Source organism: Grampus griseus (genome assembly GCF_964374135.1).
Source record: "Grampus griseus genome assembly, chromosome: 4".
In the NCBI taxonomy this organism is placed as follows: domain Eukaryota; kingdom Metazoa; phylum Chordata; class Mammalia; order Artiodactyla; family Delphinidae; genus Grampus; species Grampus griseus.
The window spans coordinates 45,167,959-45,189,461 of record NC_138997.1 but is presented as its reverse complement, the minus strand read 5'-3'; the positions used below and the strand labels follow the sequence as shown (position 1 = coordinate 45,189,461).

The 21,503-nt window shown below is 43.3% G+C and overlaps 1 protein-coding gene across 7 annotated transcripts in view; it reads left to right on the top strand.

Annotated features, from left to right (window-relative positions):
- SEPTIN11 (septin 11) overlaps nt 1–21,503 on the top strand; it is a 90,174-nt gene that overhangs the window by 42,700 nt on the left and 25,971 nt on the right. For all 7 annotated transcript variants that reach the window (XR_014296617.1, XR_014296618.1, XM_082652788.1 and 4 more), the window contains exons 2-4: nt 346–460; nt 9,883–10,078; nt 18,967–19,153. Coding sequence is in view for 5 of the 7 variants with exons in the window: in XM_082652788.1 (XP_082508914.1) it covers nt 346–460; nt 9,883–10,078; nt 18,967–19,153 (498 nt within the window). In the remaining 2 variants the exon portion in view is untranslated. The remainder of the gene's footprint in view (nt 1–345; nt 461–9,882; nt 10,079–18,966; nt 19,154–21,503) is intronic.

The following is a 21,503-nucleotide window of genomic DNA, read 5'->3' as shown; positions in this document are numbered from 1 at the left end:
GTTTTCTTGAGTGCTTGAAGCTGTCAAAATGGTTGAAGTTTTTAACGTCACTTAATGCATGTCTGAATCAGCCACTGCTAGAAGCTTATTTCCCCTGGACCGGTGCACCTGTAACCGGACCTGACCTGCCTGTGAGGGGGATTGGTGTACTTAGGGACTCAGTGTGATTTTGTGGAAAGAGCGTAGCTCTGGAGTTGGTAGCTTCAGTTGTGTAGAAGCCAGGGACGGGGTGGGCACAGAGGGGTCGCCTTTTTCCATGCGTGTCAAGAAGAGAGGATGGGAGGGGGAGGGGTACCCAGGTGGCACTGTCATGGGTTATCAAATGTTTCCTTTCTGAAATTCCAGAATGAAGAGCTTCGAAACTTGTCTCTTTCCGGCCATGTTGGATTTGACAGTCTCCCCGACCAGCTGGTCAACAAGTCGACTTCTCAAGGATTCTGTTTCAACATCCTGTGTGTTGGTAAGTGACTCATCCCTTGCTGCTGAGCAAGGAATCTGACTCTTAGGTGTTGGCAGGTGACTGTCAGAGGGGCACGTTTCAGGAAATAAGGGGAATGATATTTTTTTTACTGTTTCATTATCAGTAGAGCAGGGCAGTGATACCCACTCATGTATGTCACACAAAGATCGAGACTTGTATTTAGGTAGAACGCTCTGTAGGCTTTGTGACGTTACTCAAAATGTTATTTTCATTTGTGTCACATTGTCAAGCAGTGATCAGTTTAATATTGCTATTGAACCACTTATTTAAATTTTTTGGGGGGGTGGGGCTTAGACTCTAGCTAGACTATAGGAAGTTGAAAGAAGGACCTGAGATGCACATACATAGGAAGATCATTCAAAAGCATTTTAAGAATTTGTTTCCAGGGTCTTTGCCTGTGGTGCAGTAGGAATCTCCACTGGAGTCTTTTTAACGATATGCTGTCTACAGTAAGTAAAATCTGAAACTACTTTAACCACTTCGATAAACTTAGAATAGTTAAAATTTTTGCTTTTAGAGCAAAAGACAATTTAAAATTCTATTTTATATTTTTGAAATACCTTTTCTGCCTGAATTAATAAATTAACCTTTTGTCCTTAAATTGGAATCTGAAATTGACCTCAGTTTATTCCTGCTAGATAAATGGAAAAGGCCAAAGAGATACAACTTACATATCTACATTCTCAGGATGTGTTATTCGTATCCTTCAGATGTTATGCATTGACCTAAGCCTCTGGCCTTGGTATTTTTCTTCTTCTTTAGCCATATCTTTCTTAAACTAAGACAAGGAAGGTAGGAAAGGAGGTGGAGAAAAAGAGGAACATAGAAATAGAAATCTCCTGTTGGTTTGAAGCAGATGTGTCCCTGGAACAGATGACGGCCTTTCCTTCACCCTCCCTGTCACTCTTGATGAAGGACCAGGCTAAACAGCAGTGAAGTGGCTCGGGCTGCATTGTTTTGTTGCCATTGTCCTCTGGGCACAGACTTCAAGACAAATTAAAAGGAATTCTGTATGTATGCGATATGTGTTCTCTGTGTATCCTCCCCCGACGTTTGGCAGAATGTCCTGACTTCTCTTGTCTTAAGTAAAATGAAGTGACTTTAGAAAAGAAAGATGTGCTTTCAATGTAAGTTAGTTGTTGGGGGAGGGCCAGGTATTTTCCTTTCTTTTTGTTTTTTTTTTTTGTTTTTTTTTGCCATATGCGGGCCTCTCACTGTTGTGGCCTTTCCCATTGCGGAGCACAGGCTCCGGACACGCAGGCTCAGCGGCCACGGCCCACGGGCCCAGCCGCTCCGTGGCATGTGGGATCCTCCCGGACCGGGTCACGAACCCGTGTCCCCTGCATTGGCAAGCGGACTCTCAACCACTGCGCCACTAGGGAAGCCCCAGGTATTTTCCTTTCTGAAAATTCTTCGAGAGGAGCATGTTGAACGTGGCCCCTGCACTGGGCATTTGCTAGTAGAAAGCCGCCGCTGACTTGCACACCAGATGGCTTGCTGTCTGGCATTACATCTCAAGCACTGGAGAGAGAATGACTGGAGAGAAACGTGACCAGAGCCCGTCAGCTCTCCTGCTTTTCCCTTTTCCCCACTTGAAGCCCATTAAAATTCAGCAGGGGACCCCCCTGGAATGACAGCTCTCAGAGTGGCATAAATGAGTCGTCTTTTCTCTTCTGCTAAATGCTCACTGCAGAGCGGGACAATTCTTCATTAGCATAGCAATTTGTTGGCAATTTGTTGATTTTCTATTGAAAAATGTGCTAAATTGTGGGCCAGTTACTATTCTGGCTTCTCTTCTCTGTCTCCCCCAGCCCTGTCTTCAAAATCAGTTTCAAGAATCTATGTGAGAGCTGTGGCCCAGCCCCTGCAAGTAGGATTAAAGCCTTCCAGTGGGCCTGGGCTGGAAGGACCTGGTTTGACCGGGTGTGTGGTGTGCAAGGGGGAGTGTTGGCTGGTTGGCTGACCCTTGTGTTACTAGCACAATTATGGTGCTAGTTGGAATTCCTCACAAGCCACCTCCTTGCTGTGCTGTTGGATTTGTAAAGCAGCTGCTATTCTGACTCTCCTGGGTGGGTGATAATTCCTATGATTCTTAGGTTTTTATTCTTGTTCCATTCTTAACCAGGTTGAAAATCAGTTTTTCAAGTTATTTACAATAATGCATATTTATGTTAAAAAATTATAAAATGTCCCCCCTCCTCTCCTGCCCTCATTTCCATTCCACAGAGAAAACACTGTGGAATCCTAGGAACTTTCTAAACTTTTCTGTACTTGGAAATTATTTTCGGAGGCTGAAAACAACACTCATTATCTCACCTTTTTGTAGAAGTCCCACGTGTGTCTCACCAGGCTAAAATCAAGGCATCCGCAAGGCTATGCTCCTTTCTGGAACCTCAAGGGGAGAAGACATTTCCTTGTATTTTCCATCTGCTGGAGGCTGCCCACATTCCTTGACTCTTGGACCCTTTCCTCCATTCTCAAAGCCAGCAATGTTGTATCTCTCTCTGACTGTCCTTGAGTTAGGAAATTTGCCACAGAGAATTGCAGAAATCTAGTTTAAACTCAGTTAAGCCTCTTCCTCAACCTCCAGACACACTAAAAAGGTAATAACATTGAATTGTGTAATTAAGAACAGCTGGCTCTAGGGATGCAGCGTGTTTGCAGGGCTCTGTTTCTGGTTTTCGAGCCTGTTTGCTGCTGTGTGGCTTCATGGTCGGGCTTCTTCTTCAAGGAGGTGGTACAGCCTCCAGCAGTGTTGCCAGCTGAGCAACCCCAGAGGAGAGGGAGGCAATTCCTGACAAGGCCTTCTCAACAGTTATAGGATCTCTGATCAACCAGGCTGGGGTCATCTGCCCGCCCAGGGTGGGAGATGGGGATCAATCACCCCGAAACATACAAAGGTCCCATAGGAGAGAAGACATGGGCAGAAAGGAGAAAGGCCATGGGAGAGACACACACTGGACAGATATAAACAGGTCTCTCATGACTACATAAGTACTTTTTTGTTTTGGTGTAACGTAAATGAGATCATGCCCTTCTATTCTTTTGCATTGTCTCCTTTCACTCTACAGTACGTCCTGCCTATCCTTCTATGCCCGTATATCTAGCAGGTTCTTTTCCATAGCACTTTGGAGCTCTTCCGTTGGAGCCAACATTAGACCTTTGGGAGATAGGGGTGTCAGCCTTAACGTAAACGTACATATCCTCAGAGGGTAGGACACATCAGATCCCTTCACAAATAATTTACAGCAAAACATCTGTATAAGGAAACAACTTTCGCTGTCAATTAATGCTCTATTTTTTTTTTTTAAAGAAGATGTTGGGGGTAGGAGTTTATTAATTAGTTTATTTTTGCTGTGTTGGGTCTTCGTTTCTGTGCGAGGGCTTTCTCTAGTTGTGGCAAGCGGGGGCCACTCTTCATCGCGGTGCGCGGGCCTCTCACTGTCGCGGCCTCTCCCGTTGCGGAGCACAGGCTCCAGACGCGCAGGCTCAGTAGTTGTGGCTCACGGGGCTAGTTGCTCCGCGGCATGTGGGATCCTCCCAGACCAGGGCTCGAACCCGTGTCCCCTGCATTAGCAGCAGGCAGATTCTCAACCACTGCGCCACCAGGGAAGCCCTGCTCTATCTATTTTTAAAGTAAGAGTCTATGAAAAGCATTCTAGTTGATCAAAATATTTTGACAGCCACTTAGAGGAGTTGGTGTCGTATTTAACTCAAGAGTATCCATGGTGCTTGTCATCCTACTGTGCACTTCTGTTTTTTATGCGCATGCCTGGTGTTTATAGCATCATTATTTCCATGTGAAAAGTATGGAAGGGAATTGAGGATTTATTTTAAAAAAGAGTTATGATCCCAGTAAGGAAGCTGATGATGTTTTTCAAAAAGGCCTTAGAATTGTAATTTTGTTTTGTGGCAAGATCCTACAGGTTGCAAACAGAGAGGAAACAAACCGGGACAGAAATGAACCCTGGCGTGCACCTAGTTTAGTTTTAGAGGCCCTGAATTAAATGCTTTTAGAACCTATCTCTCTCGAGTCCTGGATAGAAACGTAATAAAGAGTGGGAGAGTAGTGTTCACTTAACTGGGAAGAGAATTCTTGATGCTGAATTGGGTACCAGACACCCAAGATCATAGTTCCCCTACTCTCCATCTTGCCTACAACACAGCCGTTCACCCACAAAATTGCACTTTGTTTTAAATAAAGCCTTTCTTTCTTACCCACGCTGTATTTCTCCAAAGAATCTAAATTAGTATTCAGCCTTTCTTCACAATTTTAAATTTATACATCTTTGTCATTCACTTTCCAAAATGACACCAGCTCTGTGAGAAACTCCAGCATTGATCCAGCTGTATGTGGTTCTCTGTGCACCTACACAGATGGATAAAATACTGTGACATCCCTGCTTTTGAAGAGGAACCAGTTCAACAGCAGGATCAAAGTAAATGAATAACTTTTTTTTTTTTTTTTTTTTTTTTTGCGGTACGCGGGCCTCTCGCTGCTGTGGCCTCTCCCATTGCAGAGCACAGGCTCCGGACACGCAGGCTCAGCGGCCATGGCTCACGGGCCCAGCCGCTCCGCGGCACGTGGGATCTTCCCGGACCGGGGCACGAACCCGTGTCCCCTGCATCGGCAGGTGGACTCTCAACCGCTGCGCCACCAGGGAAGCCCTAATAACATATTTTGAAAATAGAATTAAAAAAAATAATAATTCCACTGTATTGTTGTGAGGGGAAGGCAGAAGAGGAATGGAAAACAGACAAGTTTAAGATCATTTTAGCCGAGGCTATAGTGTCAGCATAAGCTGTAGAATTTTACGATCAGATCTTAAACATTTTTATCCCATCTTGCTTTTCCAGGAAAGGCTCTGAGGTGGTTTACAGGGTGAAATGAATGAGTTAATGAATAAAAGATAAAATTAACCACAGAAAATAAAGTGAAGCCAAGGTTAGAGTCAGAACTCAAAGCCATCAGACCTGCCTATAGCAGTTGATTCTCTCAGGAACGCATGTGCCTCTCCGCCAGGGGTCAGAGCATGGAGGGACCCATTCATTCAACAGATGTTTGTTAAACACATATTATGTGCCAAAGACAAGTTAAAAGTTTAATGATGACAGACTTACAGTAGCTATAAAGTAAAAACAAAATAGTTGCTCCAGATGAAACACAGTTCACCAGGAAAAATCTCTCCCATGGATTTTCAGAAAAAAACATACGGTGGCCGTCCCTCCATTTAAGCCTGGGTTCCTGAGCGTCCCCCACTCAGTGCCACTGAGCCAGGCAACGCCGAGGGTCACGTGCTGGTCTTCCAAGGGGACTTGAAAGACCAGCATGCTTTGGCTAACACCACCAGCTAATACCGCGGCTGGTGGTATTAGCTAAAGCATGTCCCACCAGAGGCGATTCTATGAGGCGTTAAAACAACACAACGTAGCTCTCTGATTATCTGGCTTCATCCAAGAATAAAATCCAGAATGTTTAGAGGAGGCAGTCAGACCTTCATGCACAGCTATTTGAGTAATTATGATAATAATTATCCAAGGAGCCAGTCTTGGCAGTCAGAGTCAAAATGCTGAATCATAGATCAACTATTTACTCAGTTTACAATTAATTACCTTCTAATTCATAATACATTCCTCTGTGTGTTGTTTTGTTTTTGTTTTGTTTTTTTCTTTTTTAATAACGTCCAGCTTAGAGCTTGCGGTTTAAACAGAATGGAAGGGGCAAGCCTGCTTCCCACGGTGCGATGGGTGTTACGCTCACCAGCACTGGCAGACACGGGAGAAACAGAAGCCCCAGATAGCGCTTCAGGAGTAAATCTCTAATTATTCTAACAACTGTTCAGGCAGATGAATTTATAACAGAATAAGCAACAAACTCTGAAAAATCTACCGAAGTGGCAAATGTCAATATAAATGATCACCATGATCGTTTTTCTTTTCAGTTAACTGAAAAGAAATGCCTGAAACTGAATGCCTGCTCTGTGCCAGGGATTCTGAAATGCTTCAGAGTTGCTGCCAGTCATTAATTGTCTCAAAATATTGTAGTTGTTGGGTTTAAATTGGAACCTATGCCAGGTAGGCTTTTGGTTACTCAAGTCAAAAGAAGCCTTTGTGCTCTTGTGTGTCCTCAAAAATATAGAAAATGCCTTCTTTTCTGATTGACCTCAACAACAAACGCATTGAAAAGCTCTCCTAGTTCTAGAATTCCTTTTATTCCAAAAGCTGTCCTTTCTTAGTGAACTGCTTGTGGTGAATTGCACTGCTGCTAGAGTAGCTGTGTCTAATTAGGGCTCTTCAAAGCACAGAGCATAGGAATGGAAAGCAAAGCACTCTGAAATTTAGAGGAACAGTGGTTTTTCCAACCCATGGATTAACCCTGCGCTGTAAGTAGGCCCTGGAATGCTAATTGTTCGTAATGTCCACCTTAATGCAAATAATAATCAAAATTACCTTGCCTTTGAAAACAAAACAGAACATGGTGTTCTTGATACACATATGCTTAACTAATTCTCAACTTAGTAAAATGTGGTGGTAATTTCAGTCCTGTCCAGGTAACCTAGAATCCTTGCCATGTAAATGGAAGTCTTTATTGCTGTTTTTACGGGAAGAGATGAAAGTTAAGTGGGTCACTTTCCACTGATAGAACCGTTACCTTATAGGGGAAATTTTATAAATAGTTCTGCTGTTGTGCCTTTTTCCCTGTTCTGAAAATAGGTAAATTCTGAAAAGAAGTTTGCTCTATTGAGAAAGTACTCAATGACTGGAGTACCTTCAGTGTAGAATTGCCTTGCAGATTCTGTGTATCTTACAAGTGAGAACGCTGTTTTGTTTCTGTATCCATTACTTTGTAACTTTGTTTTGTTCCAAGTTATTTTGTTAAGTCCCCAATGGTCGATATCAGCTTGGTGAGCATTAGGGAACAGAGACTACTTTAGGTTACTTTTATTGATGGGTCTTTTTTTGTAAGAATATGAAGGAGAGTAAGGAAGACAGGAGACAGTCTCAAGCGCTACACAGCTAGACTGCATGGAGACCTGGAAGGACATTCAGGATATTACAGAAGTTCAAGAAGTGTCAGTTGCTGTTTTTCTTCACCGTTTTATCCCCAGCACCTATGCTTGTCACATAGTAAATACTCAAGTATTATTAATGAATCAATTTCAGGTACTAGTGTCTACCGTATCTATCTGCTCTCTTTCTCCTGTATGTCCAGCTAATGGTCCGTCAGCAACATGTCTTCTATTTATTGGCAGCCTTTGCTGCCTCATGGCATCTGATTTTTCGCTTCTCTCAGCATATCTTTTCTTTTTCATGCCATCGTGCTGCGTGCAGGTTCAGACTCCCAAAGAGAGAAGTTTGATTGGATAGACAAGTCACTGTCCAGTATAGAGCATTCTCACAGCACTGGCGTCCATGGGTGCCTTTGGACAGGGGGCTAGCCCTGGGCCAGTTATCTGTGGTCATTAGCAAGGTCCATGTTGTAAACTATGGTCTTGCTTGTGAGGGGAATGTGGTGATGGCAGACATTTAAAATATCATTCCCATAATAGTAAATCAGAGTCTGGCTAAGTATTCAGTCATGTTCCAGGTCAGATTCTAAGCTATGGGAGATCAGGCCAGTTCGTTGTTGTATTCCCAGAACTTGGTACTAAGCTGGAAAGGAGACTGGCTGAAAGAAGACTGATGAAGGAGGAAATTCTTTGATCTTAGATGTATCGGGTCCAACGGGTAAGGCTAAAGAGTTAGGCAAATGTCCTTGAACAACTTTTATCCTACAAGTGAATCCCGGTAGTCAGGGGCAAACCACATAAGGCTTCTAATTAGAGAAAGCTCAATTACAGGAAGATTCCATTCTACTTCATGTTTGTACTGTGTTGGAAAGCAATGAGTAATACAGAACTTCTAACTAGCAGAGGTATTTTGTCAGTGGGAAAGTTGCCCTAAGGCTATAAATCTCAGAGCTGGTTTTCCCCCCATGGAATTGTCACCATCCTAAAAGTCATTATGGCAATTTTTCAGAAGAGAGGTACTGTTCTAGGACCATCATGGGGTTGGGATTTGTTGAAAGGGCCGCAGTATATTGGTATGTTTAAATTGAGCTGAAAATCTAATTGGGAAATTTTCCAGAGTTTTTTCTTTAAAGGCATTCCTATAGATAATGTTTCTCGATATCTACCATCACACACTCGACCACCACCCCTGACAAGGGTGGGTTCTTTCTCATTGCCAACTAGTTTTGACTCAAGAATTAGTATATAGAGAGAAAATTTTTCTTGGTCTTATTTTGAAGACCAAGCTAAAGTTCTCCATGGCTCCACATTTGGGTCTTACCATTTGATTGGTGTAGTGGTGCTAGGTACCTGCCACTCTCCTTTGCATATATTAGGGGCTCAGTAAGACTTAGCGGACTTGAATTATCAATGTGAATTAATAAGGCCAGTGTTGCAGGTTATTTAACATCATTCAGTTTCATTGTCACAAACATCCGCTTGAAACTGGGAAATCTAACAAGTGCTTGCCATCTGCTGAATAGGGAGAGAAAATGGAGATAATGGAGGATTCTCACAGATTCATAACCATACCTAAAAAATATTAGGCAGTCAGTTTTCTCTGTAACAGTAAAGTCAGGATGCTGTGTTGGTTAAGTGTAGGTGTTAGAACCACACAAACTTGGGTTAGAAGCCTGGCTCTGCCACTTAACAGTGTGACTTTAGACAAGTTACTTAGACCTTATTTAAGCCTTAATGCCCCATCTGTAAAAGGAGGGAGGAAAGAGCAGTACTTATTCCATGGGGGTTAGTACTAGGGTTTAAATGAGATAGTGCATTGGAAGCTCTTACCACAGGGCCTGGTACAAGGTAAGCGCTCAGCGGCTGTAGCTGGGTTTGTTATGATTGCTATTGTTTGTCAAGTGTGTTGTTTTGAAAAATGTAATTCTTTTCCACAACAGTAGATGGTATCAAGTAATTCAATACAAATGAATCAGCCTTTTGAATTTTCTTTGTAACAGAAACTCAGCAATATAGAATTTTTTTTAAAGCAAAAATGTTACATGCCAACATTTAGGGAAGGAGGAACTACGGTTTATGTCTTTGAAATGACCACAGACTGACCACAGGCAAGCTTATAGGTTCTAATTCTCTATGCAGAGGTAAAGAAAAGCATCTTGATCTGTAAGTTCAAGATCTTTTCTACTGAACGGTTTTGGAAATTCATTAAAGCGTTTCTCGGGAAGTATTCCATAGATCACACATGGAAAGAACTATCTTTTTGTGGTGGGATTTTTGGTGATACTGACTTTTCAAAAAATTTTACTGTCATGATGAAAAGCTCCTGATGATGTGAACTGGTGCCTCAGAGGCACTGACACATTCTTTGATTTCTCCCTTGTGGTCATGCAGGCGAGACGGGCATTGGCAAATCCACGTTAATGGACACTTTATTCAACACCAAATTTGAAAGTGACCCAGCTACTCACAATGAACCAGGTGTCCGGTTAAAAGCCAGAAGTTATGAGCTTCAGGAAAGCAATGTACGGCTGAAGTTAACCATCGTTGACACTGTGGGATTTGGAGACCAGATAAATAAGGATGACAGGTACATCTCGGGATTTTGTGGGGATGTAAATGAGTGAGAAGGTAACAGGATCCATCCCGGATAAATGCAAAGACTAAATGTTCGCTAGTTATGGGGCTTGGTCTCCTGTCACCTAAAAGATAAGACATTCTTGTCCTCTGAGAAATTTTCTTAGACTGTTCTTGAGGTCAGAATCAGCTAGTGTAATTGATTCCAGCTAGGGTAAGGAGAAAAGGGATTTGTTAGAAGGCATAAGCTACCTTATGGCATTTTTCCAGGAGAGTCATGGAACCAGGCTTGGGCGCTTTCCCACCTGGAACAGCAGTCTAGAGAAACACGTGCAGTTAGTGGAACCCCTGCCGCAAACGACCTTATATAGTTTGGTACCTGTGACAGTGGGGAGAGGTCTCTAGAACCTTTACCCAGTCTGTCTCAGAGAGCCAAATGCCTTTACCATCGCTTGCAAGAAGAACTCCTTTCCCTGTGTGGGCCTCTGCCTTGTGTGGCTCCCCTCCTGCTTCCAGGTCTTGTATGGCTGCATCTGCTTGGTAGAAAGTAGACCAGATCCAGAACACTAGCTGCAAGAGAGTATGGGAAGTGTGGTGTCTCGTTTTTGTTGTTGTTGCTGTTTTAACTCTGCCAGAAATAAAAGGGGGGGGGCATTAAAAAGTAAAAGGAGTTTGGAATGAGCGTCTGCCACACTCTCCTAGTCTCTGAGGCAGATTGGGATATTTGACTGAATCCCCAGATTCCTACAGATCTGAATGAAAACTTGGAGTCAACGTGATTTTCCCAAGAAGCCAAAGCCCAGGATTTAGTAGACCTGGGTTGTGATCTGGATTCTGCCCATGAGCAGCTATGGGACCTTGGCAATTTATCTCACTGTGAGGGAAATGACCTGGATACTCTCAGGCCTCTTCCAGTGGGATCTTCTTAGGTGGGGTCTAAGGAAGGGCACTGGGAAAGGCTAAGCCTGGAGGAGGGGTGTGGTAATAATACACAGCTGATACAGTGCTATCAGCTCCTAAAACCCCAAAGTGAAGAAAGCATGTTTGTGAAAGATCGGTTGGAAGAATTGTCGCTGACTTCCAGCCAGCGCAGGATCTTAATATCGATGCTAGTGCCGTGGCCTGAGCACTGTGTGTCCTTTGTGCATTGTCTGGGTCTTCCTGTGGGCTGCTCGTACTTGGGTGGCCCGCTGGGCGCAGAATGGCCACATTGAGTCTGAATATTGAGTGTGGTTTCAGTGGAGCCTAGTGAGGAATTCAGATCGCTCTCTATCCAGCAAGGGTTTGTTAAGCTAATTTGATAATATATATAACAAACTTCTTTGTCAGTGTAGAAGAAGGACATGTTTAAGCTGCTTAAGAAATAAAATGTCTTTTCAGAATTTTGGTCCTGTAGTTTGTATGTCGACAGAAGCTGTTAGCTATGTCAGTCTCACGTATTCATTCACTAAAACTGGTTTACATAGACTTGATGATCTAGTTATAAAAGAATATAGTGAGGTTTTACTTTTTTTCTTTTTTTTTTTTTTGAGGTGAAGCAAACAGTCATTTTATTGACTCGAGTTCTTTCATTTACATCTTATCTCAGGCTATTTTGCTTTAGTAGTTTAGCACCCATCAGTTAGTAGAGAAGGCTGTCCGCAACCACAGGTTTTACTTTTATAAAACACACATAGTCATTTCATAAAGCCAAGCAAGTTTGACCCTTTTCTCTGAGTTGCTGTGTGCCCTTATTTGAGGGAAGCTGTTAAGCCTTAAACCTTCTTGGTGTTAATCTCAAGATCACCCATCCTATTCACTAATCTTGAATTTAAATGCCTTATGATTGTTTTATTTTACTTTTTTTTAACTTTTATTTTTTTTAATTTTTATTTTGTATTTTTAAATTTATTTTTGGCTGCTTTGAGTCTTTGTTGCTGCACGTGGGCTTTCTCTAGTTGCGGTGAGCGGGGGCTACTGTTCGTTGCGGTGCGCGGGCTTCTCATTGCGGTGGCTTCTCTTGTTGCGGAGCATGGGCTGTAGGTGCGCAGGCTTCAGTAGTTGTGGCACATGGGCTCAGTAGTTCTGGCTCATGAGCTCTAGGGTGCAGGCTCAGTAGTTACGGCGCATGGGCTTAGTTGCTCTGCGGCATGCGGGATCTTCCCGGACCAGGGCTCAAACCCATGTCCCCTGCATTGGCAGGCGGATTCTTTTTTTTTTCAACATCTTTATTGGAGTATAATTGCTTTACAATGGTGTGTTAGTTTCTGCTTTATAACAAAGTGAATCAGTTATACATATACATATGTCCCTATATCTCTTCCCTCTTGCATCTCCCTCCCTCCCACCCTCCCCATCCCACCCCTCAAGGTGGTCACAGAGCACCGAGCTGATCTCCCTGTGCTATGTGGCTGCTTCCCACTAGCTATCTACCCTACACTTGGCAGTGTACTCATGTCCATACCACTCTCTCACTTCGGCCCAGCTTACCCTTCCCCCTCTCCTTGTCCTCAAGTACATTCTCTGCGTCTGCCCCTTTATTCTTGTCCTGCCCCTAGGTTCTTCAGAACCATTTTTTTTTTTTTTTTTAGATTCCATATATATGTGTTCGCATACGGTATTTGTTTTTCTCTTTCTGACTTACTTCACTCTGTATGAGAGACTCTAGGTCCATCCACCTCACTACAAATTTCGTTTCTTTTTATGGCTGGGTTATATTCCATTGTATATCTGTGGCAGGCGGATTCTTAACCACTGTGCCACCAGGGAAGTCCGTTATGATTGTTTTAAATACTTAAGTTCATTCTCAAAATCGTTTGAGAAAGTTAAAATTAAACTGTCCCAGGCCCAAAGATAATTCCAGAAGGAGGCTTCCAGAGACATTTTTGTGCAGTGACAGCTTCATGGGAATAAGACACCAAATCATTAAGTTACATTATGTTTGCTTAGGGCTCAGAAACTTCATGAGTACCAGGTTTTTTTGTTTTTTTGTTTATTTGCTTCATTTTCCTCCAAACTGTGTATGTTGTATGTGTGTGTTTTGTAAAGAGGAATTTGAACCATTTTATCGAGGGCTATGTATTGTCTAGATATATTTTAACTATCTGTGATAGAAGTATGAGCACATAGTAATGGCAGAGAAATATTTAACTCATGCTCTAGCTGAGCAAGGAGCTCTATTTTATGTATAGGGCAATTTAAATGCTCTTCAGTAAGCGTTGGCCTGTAATACAGGAGCAGTTGTTAGACATAGTAAGAAAGATTTCATTTTGCATCTGTCAAAATGGACTATCTGTACATTGTGTTGGAATGGAGGAAAGCTAAGCACAGCTGAGCAGTTGCTCTTCATTTATGACCTCAATGCCAGGGAATGATGGAGAGGTTCTTGCCGGAAGGCTGTCTGCAATGCCCACTGAAACAGATGAAGAGAAAACCCTGATGACAGGCAAAAGTGCACGCTGGTCCTCGTGTGGTCACGGAGCCCCCGCCCGAGCAAGGCGGGTCTCCATCTCTGACCTGCGCAGGTCTCTCCCTGGGGTTGGGGAGTGCCATGCTTGTGCACTCCCTGATGGGCAGACATCAGCTGCACCTTCTCAGGGTGTATTCCTGCAGGAATGAGAACCGTCTTCCTGCATTTTGCTGCTCAGTTTCCATGAGCTGTTCTAGCTCTGAGTCATCGCCTCAGCACTGCCATTGCATTTTTACTTCTCCTCTAAATGGGGACGTTCCCTCAGTCTGGTGGGTTTTCACTCACCAGCCCTGAACAGCAGGTGGCCAGTGCAACTCCGATCCACACGTTTGCAGCTGGAGGCCTCTTTAAGAAATTATCTGACTCATTTGGGTCAAATAATAGTTTCCAAGGAGACTCAGAAGAGAGGAAGTGTGATATTAACCTAACCTACATACCAAGTATTTTTTTTTCTTCTGAAATTTCTTGACAGCTGTTGCATAACCTCTTTAAGTGGCATTTAGAACTCTGTGCCCCAGAATGATTGTTGACACTGTTGACTATAAACCCAAATGTCTGTTAAAAAAAAAGTCATTTGGATAGGATCTGCTTCCTTCAAAAAATTGGAAGTGGGATATGCATTTTTGTATCGATATGTAAACATATGGAAGGGGATGTGCTGTTTCTCTAAACCCATGATTATTTTTACTACTTTGAGGATTAGGCAAGCTTTTCTGCCATCGACGCAAGACTTCAAGAATGTCCCAGTTTGTTTATGTAGGCTTCGGACATGTCAGCATTCCTGCATCATTATCTGCCTGGGACCAGGCTAGCTAGAAGGAGGTAGGAAGAGAGATCTGGTAAGGTTTCCTGTTTTGTTTAACAGCACGATTAACTCTTCGTGGTCCAAGGGCCTCCTTGTTTTGCTGTCTGTACTCTTCAGTAAAGAAGGAAAGAGGTCTGGAGAAGAAGGGAAACCAAATTTTGCCGTAGTGCTGGAAATAAAAGAATTTGTTGGCCTCACATTTGGGAGGTGGGAGATAGAATGTCAATGGCATATTACAAACTATAATGGTAATCAGTCCTAAAAAAGCATGGATAATTGAAATCCACTGAGAGAAGCCTCAAACTCACCAAATCTTTATCAGAGTTATAAAATGGTAATGGAATGGACTGTTTGGTCTTCAAATTCTGTCTTAATTACACTTTCTGGTAGATGTAGTTGAAGGATAAGGAAAATTAACTTTGGTTAATAGATAGAAAGATGGTAGGTACCTGGTCACATATGAAATGGAGAGTCAGTCCCCGAACAATGGCATTGGCTGTTCTGCAGGTGGGTGGCTTGGGTGGATAGAAAACATTGCATAAAATATTTTTTCCCCATCAGTTTTAGGGTCACCTCTGTCAATTTTTTTGTGTTTTTTAATGGCTGCAGATTTATGGGGGGGAAAAATAAGTGGTAGATAAAAAGGAATATCCCATGCCTTAAAAAGAAATTATGTGAAAATGTAAGGACTTGATTTGATCTGCCCTATCCCCCCTCCTTCCCCCACCCTGCCCTTTCCTCTGCTTGATAAGGCCAAAATCCACAGAAGTTTGAATTGGCAGAACAGAATATAAATAGGTATCCTTGCTGTAAGAATGGAAACTAGCAAAAGGCAAAATAGGAATGAAGTTTCCTTATCTTTATGACTTTGAGTGTAGATAACTTATGGACAGGAGTAGGAGAGAGGACAGAGAGTTTGTTCAAAGGATGTGAAGGGGAGTACAAAGCCACTAGGCTGACTCATTATGCATCAGGAAGAAACTGTTTCATCAGCATAATTAAATCTTGAACACAAGGCATAGTGGTTATGGTAAATTGTTCTCCTGAAATACATTTATTTGTTTATAATGATATAGAGGGTAAAATGGATGGGATTTTGTGCTTGGTTGTGTGTAGGAGGTAGGAGAGGAGGCCTCTGGGTTGAACCCCGGGGTTCTGACACGGCCAGTGGTCTGGATGCGGGTGCAATTTGCTGACCTGAGGGATACGGGGGAGGGTGGCTCTGGGGACAAGATGAAGAGTTTGATTTTGGACATATTTAGAAGAGCAAGTGGAAATATCTGGTGAGCAGTTGGATGGATTGGTCTGAAACTTGGGTGAAAGATCTGGTTAAGTGAAACACAAGAGTAAATGTGATTTTCCAAGGAAACCACATACAGGGAGAAGAGGGAGATTGAAAAGATTGGCCCAAACTCCTTAACAGGTTATGGCAGAAGGAAGCCCGAGGTATAGAGGAGAACAAAAGATGTCTTTGGATATACCAAATCCAGGGCAGAAAGCATGCCTCACTGGAAAAGGAGAGGTGCTATGCATCCCATAATCTTGGAGGATCAGAATCAAAACCAAATGCAAACTGTTGGTGGGAATGTAAACTGTTACAGCCACTATGGAGAACAGTATGGAGGTTCCTTAAAAAACTAAAAATAGAATTACCATATGACCTAGCAATCCCACTACTGGGCATATACCCAGAGAAAACCACAATTCAAAAAGAGTCATGTACCACAATGTTCATTGCAGCACTATTTACAATAGCCAGGGCACGGAAGCAAGCTAAGTGTCCATCGACAGATGAATGGATAGAGAAGATGTGGCACATATATACAATGGAATATTACTCAGTCATAAAAAGAAACAAAATTGAGTTGTTTGTAGTGAGGTGGATGGACCTAGAGTCTGTCATACAGAGTGAAGTACGTCAGAAAGAGAAAAATACTGTATGCTAACACATATATGGAATCTAAAAAAAAAAAAAAAAAAAAAAAAGGCTCTGAAGAACCTAGGGGCAGGACAGGAGTAATGACTCAGACGTACAGAATGGACTTGAGGACACGGGGAGGGGGGAGGGTAAGCTGTGACAAAGTGAGAGAGTGGCATGGACATATATACACTACCAAACGTAAAATAGATAGCTAGTGGGAAGCAGCTGCATAGCCCAGGGAGATCAGCTCAGTGTTTTGTGACCACCTGGAGGGGTGGGATAGGGAGGGTGGGAGGGAGACGCAAGAGGGAGGAGATAAGGGGACATATGTATATGTATAGCTGATTCACTTTGTTATAAAGCAGAAACTAACACACCATTGTAAAGTAATTATACTCCAGTAAAGATGTTAAAAAAGAAAACAACAAATGCAGAAAGGAAATGAATAGAAAGCAGCAGCGTACTCGGGCCACTCTTGTGGGGAGGAGCTCAGAAGCTGCAAATCAGGAACTGGGGAGGCAGGAAGGAGCACCTGCTGTGAGCTGCTCTCCTCTCCTTGGGGCTAAGAGGGCGTAGGGGGACCTTGATTCCCCCAGTCACATGCCTCGGTGTCAGGAGACCGAAAGCTCAGGCCCTGGACTGACAGGGCATGGGTGGGCCTCGCTGGAGTGGCCTGATCATAGTCATGAGTCAGTGGCAGAACAGTTACCATGGAAAGCGGGTCAGTGTAAAGTTCCTTTTTTTTTTTTTCCCTGTCTTTTTGAAAAGTCAGGCTTGCTTTTCTCTTATTTGTTGTTTATTATATTACTATGAAATAGTTATATCTCACAGTTTTATGGGCTAATTCTTTATCTATGTTAGCTCCCTTAATTTGTCACATTAGCTGTCTGATATAGGTAATATCTTTGTCCTTGATATTACCTATGAGGAAATGGAAACACAGAGAGGTTTAGTAGCTTGCCCAAAGCCACACAGCTAGTAAATTATGGATTTGGAGTTTGGTCTTAGGTGGTCTGGCTTGAGTCCATGCTTTTAACCCCCATTTTATGTCACTATCCTATCCTAATAATGGCTATTGTTATATAATTCCTGCCTATATGTTAAAATTGGAAAATGGAGGAGAATCTTATTACTTGCTCAGCCTTTCTATTGGAATTCATTGGGATTTCTACTGTCGCGTTTAGAATTTTACTTAGGCACATTCTGCTTTTTCTTGAAACCTCTAGAGATTTCGCCTGCTCACGTTGAAGCAATGGATTATGATAACTCACCAAGGGAAAATATAAAAAAACTTTTTTCTGTTTTCAGTTTTGGTCGTACATTTTTGTTTTGTTTTGTTTTGTTTGTTTTTTCTTTTAGGGCATCTGCTGTCATCCTCATTATAAAAGATTTATAGTTCTCTTTCAGGGATTTCAGTTTAATTTATGGATCCGAGAGTTGACTGTTGAGAGATTTTTATTTTTCTTAATGCCTAAACCGCTCCTCAGCAAGGTAGTAAGTTTGGGGAAGAATTAACCCATTTTATTCCTAATCAGCCCATGTCATTGCTGCTGACCCTTACTTCTGAACAGTCCCCTTGGAGACCTGGAAGAGTTCATGGCTTTTCCACAGTGACCTAATGTACTGTTTAATCCCTGGAGAACATATGGTTTATTGAATATGTCTTCCCAATATGCTATTAGTGATTGTGTTTTTGGTCAGCTGATAGAGTCATGTGTAATTATTCAAAATGGATTTGAATTATGATTTGGTGAGAAGAGAGGGTTACAGAGTTTACCTTCAGATCATAAAATTTGAGAGCTGGGGAGAATCTTGATCATAATAGACCAGGCAGTTCAGTTTATAGATGAGGTTATGGCACGCGCAGGGCTTTATGAGAGTACGGAGAAGCCCTCGTCCCCGGGGGATGGGGGCGCAGGAGCAGGGCGGGGCTGCCAGCAGGAGGAGGTGCTGCATCCTGAAACTGCAGAGCAGTTTCATCTTGTGCACCGATGCCAATCAGCTGGGAGAGGCTGTCAACATCACTTTATTGAGACAGATTTTGAGGCTCAGTTTTGGCCCAGCAGGAAAGAATGCCACAGTCTCTAGCAATACCTTCATGGGTGCCATGGGGGAAGTGACAGTGCGTTTCACCTATTTCCAGTTGCTGTTTTAAAGGCCGAATGTTAGCCAGGGGAATAATAGGAAGAAGACCATTCCAGGTTGAGGTGTGGGGGGATGGGATGGCTAGCACGAGGAAAGGCACAGAGGCAGGCGAGAGCTTGACATGTGGGACAGAAAGGGTGAGCCCCGGAAGGGGTTGGAGAGAGGGCCTGAGGTGATGTTCAGGGGCCAGATGGCTAAAGGCCTGGGCTGCCAAGGTAAGGAACTTGGGCCTTAGCTCTTAGGGAAGAAGGAGCCACTGAAGACTTCCCTGGAGGATTGTACAAAGAGGTTTGAGACTAGCAACATGCTGATTTGAAAATGTGTTTTAAAAAACCTTCTGGGGGCTTCCCGGGTGGCGCAGTGGTTGAGAGTCCGCCTGCCGATGCAGGGGACACGGGTTCGTGCCCCGGTCTGGGAAGATCCCACGTGCCGCGGAGCGGCTGGGCCCGTGAGCCATGGCCGCTGAGCCTGTGCGTCCGGAGCCTGTGCTCCGCAACGGGAGAGGCCACAACAGTGAGAGGCCCGCGTACCGCAAAAAAGGAAAAACAACAACAACAAAAAAAACCTTCTTCTGCATCCTAGCTATAAGCCGATCGTGGAATATATCGATGCCCAGTTTGAGGCCTACTTGCAAGAGGAATTGAAGATCAAACGTTCTCTCTTCAACTACCACGACACCAGGATCCACGCATGCCTCTACTTCATTGCCCCCACTGGACATTCGCTGAAGTCCCTGGACCTGGTCACCATGAAGAAGCTGGACAGTAAGGTACTCACTGCTGTTCTGGGTACCGTCCACTCTCCTGTAAGATCACTTCTATCCGGGGGCCCCAATTTAACTCTGCTTTCAGTGTAACTTGGTGTTTTGTTTTAAAGACTATGTTTTAGAGCAGTTTTAGGTTCACAGCAAAACTAAGAGGAAGGTGCAGAGATTTTCCACATACTCACTGCCCCGTGACATGCATGGCCCCACTCCCACCCCATTGCCAACATTCCCATCAGATGGTGTATTTGTACAACTGGAGAACATACAGTGCCACATCACTGTCACCCCAAGTCCATAGTTTACATGAGGGTGCACTCTTGCTGTTGTACATTCTGTGGGCTTAGACACATTTATAATGACATGTTCATCACTAGAGTATCATACAGAGTAATTTCACTGCCCTAAAAGGCTTCTTTCGCCACCTGTTTATCCCTCCCTACTTCCTAACCCTGTATTTGTTTTTTCTGGTTGACGGAGCCATAGGGTTTTGAAAAAAATGGTTCAAAACCTCTCTGGCTATTAGGACAAAATAAAACAAACAAAACCATGTAGCTTATTACAAAGTATTTTTAGTTCTTAAATTAGCACTAGTGTATGCTCTGTTGAGGGTTGGGGAATTATACAGTGGAGACACCTAAAGGATCGTAGGGAGGCTCACATTTAGTGAGATTGAACTATAATTTCATGCTTTGTTTATTTTCTTAAAAACTTTCTTTTAAATCTCTCTTTGAAAGGTTTTTACAGGCTTGGCTTTAATTTGAAGTTTAACATGGAAAAAAGAACTGTTTATTTTTTTTTATCTATGGGATAAGGATGGTCCAACTTCTTAGATTTTAAAACTGAGCTGCACCATTTGTTCAAAAGAAGTGGAGTCTCAGATCAAGCCTGACCCCTAACCTTTGCACATTTATAACCTTTCTCCTTCACAACATTTGGAGGAAGGGACTGATGAGTTTGACAACATTTGATGATCTACTTTATGATTAATTGAGCTATAGTATTTCCTCTTAGATTCTAACCTCCTTTTGAGTTCAATACAAAGTCTTACCTTTAGAGGGCTTTGTTGGGTGTTATTTTCTGTCCGAACAACACTGTTTAAAAGATGCCTTTGCTCCGGAGGGACATAATACTGAGAGAATGCTGAGAAGATCAGCCTGTCCCCAAGGCCTCTGCCTGTACCAGCCCAAAAAGGGCCTGCGGGCTGACACCGAGCCAGGCATCCGGGGCCCCCAGCTTGCGCAGACGCACTGCTTTACAGAAACATATTCTACCAGCCAGAAAGGAGTCCTGCAGCTAGAGCACTCTTGGGAGAATAAATGGAAACCCTTCCTCGTCTCATTTGATTCAGCTTCAGTGAACCATGGATGGTGGCTCACTGGGCAGGGAGGTCTGCTTCCTGCCTGTCGGGTCCTTGAGGGCAGGGCTGGGAAGCAGACAGAGGGAGGTGGCTTCCTCCCTGAGGCTGAGCTTGTAGACCACGCCAGGGTGATATCCAGCACGGGAGTATGCTTCAATTTAAAAAGGGAAAGAAAATAAGGCAAAACAAACAGCTAATCAAAACAAAACAAAACAATCGCTACAAAGCTGGTTAAACAGCTTTCAAAGAACTATTATTGTTGTAGAGCTGAAGTGCTAGGGAGTATCTGAAAACGGTATCGTCAAAGGTTTGTTGATACAAGTAAAGTGAAGAGTTAAGGCAAACAGATGACAATTTCAGACAGGATTTCCAAGCACCTGCCACTGAGGAAGAAGAGATTTTAAATCTAAATTTGCTTGGTTCCTCTATCTACTCTAATCAAATTGGCCAAGAAAATACGAACCTCTGCCATTTTGTCCATGTTGATATTAATCCAATACTAAGTGTGCACAAAAGTTAGCCAGTACAAACCATAGGGAGGGGTTTGTTCCCCACGTCCTGGTCCAGGCGTTCTCCCACCCTCAATGATGTCTGTCTCGCTGAGGCAACTTGCTGCGGGAAGCCCACTCATGATAAGGTTAGGATTGGGTTGAGGAATAGGGCAGGACAGATTTTTCCATCAACGGGTCATCTCACTCTGGTTTATCAGGGATATTTGACTTGGCTCTTGGGATAAAAGGAGAAGCAAAGGAATGCAGATGTGACCCGGAAAAACCCCCCAAAGACTCCCTCTTCTCTGGCTGGGACTGATCGCTTTCTCACGGAGCCTGTTCCCTTTTCACCTGAGCTGGGTGGAGAGCATGGTCCCCGGTATCAGATGTCAGTAGCAACTTGTTGAAACCTCTGTACCAATCAGGGAGTGGAAGAAAGTTAATTGTAAAAAATCGATTTTAAAGAATGTGTCCTGTGGACAGTGCTGGGGTAAGTTGGGAGCAG